The 4,832-nt window shown below is 34.3% G+C and overlaps 1 protein-coding gene across 1 annotated transcript; it reads left to right on the forward strand.

Annotated features, from left to right (window-relative positions):
- The first annotated feature begins 1,003 nt into the window (after positions 1 to 1,003).
- Positions 1,004 to 3,908, forward strand: LOC104100755 (IQ domain-containing protein IQM4-like). Its single transcript, XM_009608065.4, has 7 exons — positions 1,004 to 1,445; positions 1,712 to 1,892; positions 2,125 to 2,213; positions 2,321 to 2,408; positions 2,654 to 2,884; positions 2,983 to 3,084; positions 3,220 to 3,908. The coding sequence occupies exons 1-7, from the start codon at positions 1,114 to 1,116 to the stop codon at positions 3,637 to 3,639; spliced, it is 1,443 nt and encodes a 480-aa protein (XP_009606360.1). The 5' UTR covers positions 1,004 to 1,113; the 3' UTR covers positions 3,640 to 3,908.
- The last annotated feature ends 924 nt before the right edge of the window (positions 3,909 to 4,832 follow it).

Raw genomic sequence — 4,832 nt, forward strand, 5'->3', positions numbered from 1 at the left:
TTTTGTACTGGTTTCAGCTTTTGTATTAAAATAAAACATAAGAAATAGAGTTGGAGGGCCAAAATGAAATACAGTTGAGATAGAGTGCCAAAATAAAAAATAGAATTTAAATTAAATGGACTGAATATGTATTTGGCCTAAAGAAAATAAGTCAGTAAGGGGTAACTTAGTCTATTTACCTAGCTAACAATCCAAACACGATGACACGTTAGTTAGCTATTTATGGCGCGTTACATGACCCAAGACTTGAAGTAGTTGACTTTTAAAGATTTAACATCACAGTAAAGTCCAAAATCTTGAAGAAAAATAATTTGCTAGAAAATTAAAACTTTCTTTCTTTCTACGGAAATCAAGAGTCAGTTCTGGTTACACGGAAGAAACCTCCTAAAGCTTACTTTCTTTGACCACCCAAAATTTTCCTAAGTCATCAAATGTTTTCCATTTTTTGGGTTAGAAAAAGGGTACAGATTGTCGGTAAAGTTAATTGAGTTGGTTGTGTGAATGTTTCTCAAATAAAAAATCACTTGATCGATTCTCTTTATCAGTAACTTTCTCAGTCAGAACTCATCACATCGGACTTGTCTAGTATGAGTTATATTTCTTGTAGGTTTCACGGGTTATTGCGCATTGACCAGATTATCCGGTGCGTACTTGCAGGGCAGTGGCTACGGGTTTCTCGAGGATTTTTTTCAAAAAATAAAAAAGGGGACAGATTTTATTTTTGTCCCAAATTAGAAAGAAGGTTGGTTTAGAAATTAGGGAACTTTGAATTGATCAAAAAACTCGTGGTGTTTGAAAGTTAAAAGAAGTTCTAAATAAAACCAACAATGTGTTTTCTTAATTCTTTTCCAATTTCGTTCACATTAAGCTGTACGGTAATTCAAAGACCAATTACTTTCTTTAGTACAGTTCCCTTTGTCCACTAGCTAATCTTTTAGTCTCCTCTATTTTAATTTGTTTTTTCCATTAATCCACGCTTTAAAAATCTCCCTATATAACTACCAATTCTGTAATAATCAGACACATCATTTCTGAAAAACTTCAATATTCTTCAAAAGAAAAGAAAAGAAATTTTTTGGTTCTTCTAATTTACTTTCAAGTTTGTGATTTTAGATGACAGTGATGAGAGAAAATGGTTTTAATGGAACAGAATCAGAAACCATAATACAATCAAATGGGGTTGATAAGATGTCAAGAAAGAATACAATAAATGTAAGAAATTGTGAGCCAATCAAACTGATGCTTGAGACAACACTTTCATTCAAGAATCTGGTTCAAGAAACTAAGGCAAAATCAGATGTTTCTTTTCCTGAGCCTGCTGTTATGTTTTCGCCACGTCCTGTTAGCGAGCTTGATGCTGCAGCTGTTAAGCTTCAAAAAGTATATAAGAGTTATAGGACAAGAAGAAATCTTGCGGATTGTGCTGTTGTGGTTGAAGAATTATGGTTCGTGTTTTCTTATTATGTTATTGTTGATTGTTACTGCTTTCTATTGAGCCGAGAGTATATCGGAAACAACCTCTCTACCCTCGAGGTAGGAGTAAGGTTTGCGTACATACTATCCTCCACATACCTCACTTGTGTGATTATACTAGTTTTGTTGTTATTGTTGTTGTTGTTGTTGTTACAACGCCCTTTTTCGATTACAATTGTGTTATATGTATTTCTCTTATTCTATGTTTATTGAAGTAATTATGTTGTGATATATGTAGGTGGAAGGCATTAGATTTTGCAGCTCTAAAGAGAAGTTCAGTTTCATTTTTCAATGATGAGAAGCCAGAAACTGCTGTTTCAAGGTGGGCTAGAGCACGTACTAGAGCTGCTAAAGTTGGAAAGGGATTGTCCAAAGATGAAAAAGCTCAAAAATTGGCTCTGCAGCATTGGCTTGAAGCTGTAAGTTTTGAAATTGCTTTTTCTTGCTGTCGTTGATGCTTGTTGATATTGCTTCACTTGCCTGTTTTCTTGAGGGTCTATTGGAAACAACCTCTCTACTTCACGGTAGGGGTAACGTCCGCGCACACACTACTCTCTCCAGGCCCCACTTATTGTTGTTGTTGCTTTCATTAGAAGGTTTTGGTATGATCTAGCAATTGACTTTTTTACTTTTTTCTAATTTTCTATGTAGATTGATCCACGACATCGGTATGGGCACAACTTGCATTTCTACTATGATTTATGGTTTGAGAGTGAAAGCTCTCAGCCTTTCTTCTACTGGTAAGTATATTACTAATTTTTTTTAGAAAGTTATGTTTGTGTACATGAGAAAGTTAATTACTCGGAGATGACATCTAATCGCGTTATTAACCTTTTTTCTTATGAAGGTTGGATGTTGGAGATGGGAAAGAAATAAATCTAGAGAAATGTCCTAGGACAAAATTGCACCATCAATGCATCAAATATCTTGGACCAGTAAGTTCGCGATCTGAATCTTTATTAAACATATGTAACTTAATTAATCGATGTATAGTTAACAGAAACAGCTTATTCTAGAAATGCAGGGTAAAACCGCGTACAATAGATCCTTGTGGTCCGGTTCTTCCCTGAACCCCATGAATTGCGGGAGCTTAGTGCACTGGATTGCCCTTTATAGTTAACAGATATATGATGTGTTTATAGTTCTTTTGAACTTAATTGCTTTTGTTTTACAATTTCAGAAAGAGCGCGAATCATATGAAGTAGTTATTGAGAATGGGAAGCTTGTATATAAACAAAGTGGAATTTTTGTTCAGTCAGTAGAGGGTTCAAAGTGGATCTTTGTTCTTAGCACAACAAGAACATTATATGTAGGACAGAAGCAAAAGGGCACATTTCAACATTCAAGTTTTCTATCTGGTGGTGCTATCACTGCAGCTGGTAGACTTGTTGCTCATGCTGGAATTCTGGAGGTAAATTATCCAACAATATACATATAATATACAAACTTCGAATTAGATCTGTTGCGAATAAATATACTTATCTTGTCCATGTATGTCTTCTGCTACAGGCTATTTGGCCATACAGTGGGCACTATCACCCAACTGAAGAGAACTTCAGGGAATTCATTAGCTTTCTTGAAGAGCACAACGTCGATCTTACAAATGTTAAGGTAAATGATCAAGTTTCTCTTGAACATGTGTTAAAGTGTGATCATATGATGCTCTGATATCATATTAAAGTGTGCGACCATCTTAATTATATTATGTCTCAACAACATAGTAACGATAATTATTCTCTTATGCAGAGATGTGCAGTTGATGATGACTATCATTCATTCAATGTTAGCAACGAGGGCTCAAATCGCCAACCATCTGTGGATCCTTTCATTACTAAAGAATCTGAACAAAGAAGCACATACGTCGACAAGAAACCAAAGGACATTGTCATCAATGAGAAGGCACCAACATTTAGCTTGGCTAAACATTTGTCCAACAAATGGACAACTGGAACTGGACCGCGTATTGGCTGTGTTAGAGATTACCCAACAGAATTACAATTCCGAGCACTTGAACAAGTTAATTTATCGCCTCGGGTGGCCAATGTAGGCTTTAATTTCTCTGGTCCAATCCCCTCGCCAAGACCAAGTCCAAAGATTAGGCTTTCTCCTAGGATTGCACATATGGGACTGCCTAGTCCTCGGACTCCTATTTCAGCACCTAACTAAGCAACATTTGAACCAAATGAAGCACATCTAGTTCTACTAGACAGGAAATGGGAGGGACAAAACTAACTCAAATCTTCAATTTATTTATTCATTCATGTTTGTATTTACTAGATGGCCTCATTGAGCCAAAGTAAATAGTCTTTGAGGTAATAATTTTGATTAATCTTCAAAACGTTTCATTCTTTCTTGAGAAACAAAGAGGTGATTCTTGTACACAACTTTGTAGCAGCTAATAGTAACAGAAATACAAAGTTGACCATCGCATTGTATTTGGATTTGGAAAGAAAGATATATGCTCTTTATTCTTTTATAGAATCTTTTCTTGAAGTTAGCCCGAAAATAGAAAATTGTATATATATATATATATATATATATAAGAAAAATACCGATTACCAAAGTCACATTTTTAATGGGTCCAAACATGAAATTTTTTAATGATGGTTGGTTGTGTTTGTCACTTCTTTTTCGCAATAATGCATATCCATTATATACATTTAAAAAAAAAAAAGCCTAGTTGAGATTTTTCCCTTAAAGAAGCACATTGCTCTTTTGGCAATAGACCAAAGGACAAGTACATTATGATCATACAGCTCAGTGAGGAAACCAATAAATATATATATATATATATATATATATATATATATATATATATATATATATATATATATATATATATAAAGAGTTAAGGTCAAAGATAAAAGAACACAAACGACTTAATGAGAGGTTTGCAGGAGGACAATAACATGAAATTGCAGCAGATATAACTCTTAGACAACTGTGTTTACCCGTAAAATGGTACAATTAAATTTATACATGGTTTCTAGACAAGTGAATTAATTTGATCCTGAAATAATATAATAAACGAAGAAATACACAATACTTAGCCTTAGAATTTAGATGAAATAGCAAAGATAGTGATTCCGTGAGCACGGTTTCCAAACACAGCAATGATGAGATCAAAAAGTAAGAGAGTGAAATTGTATAAAACTTTGTATAAAATATATTATATGTTTTTGCTAGAAATTTCGTGTCATTTATAATGGTAATTGAGCTCACTATTTATAGCTATGCCTACGGAGAGAGGTCTTAGGATCATGCCCTCTTTTAATGCCAATTATTACGGTCATTGATGAAGATGTAACGTTGAGCATAAATGCCAAATTCTCTGTAACGGATCGTCACTCTTAATGCTG

Source organism: Nicotiana tomentosiformis, chromosome 7, assembly GCF_000390325.3.
Source record: "Nicotiana tomentosiformis chromosome 7, ASM39032v3, whole genome shotgun sequence".
NCBI classification, from domain to species: Eukaryota; Viridiplantae; Streptophyta; class Magnoliopsida; order Solanales; family Solanaceae; genus Nicotiana; species Nicotiana tomentosiformis.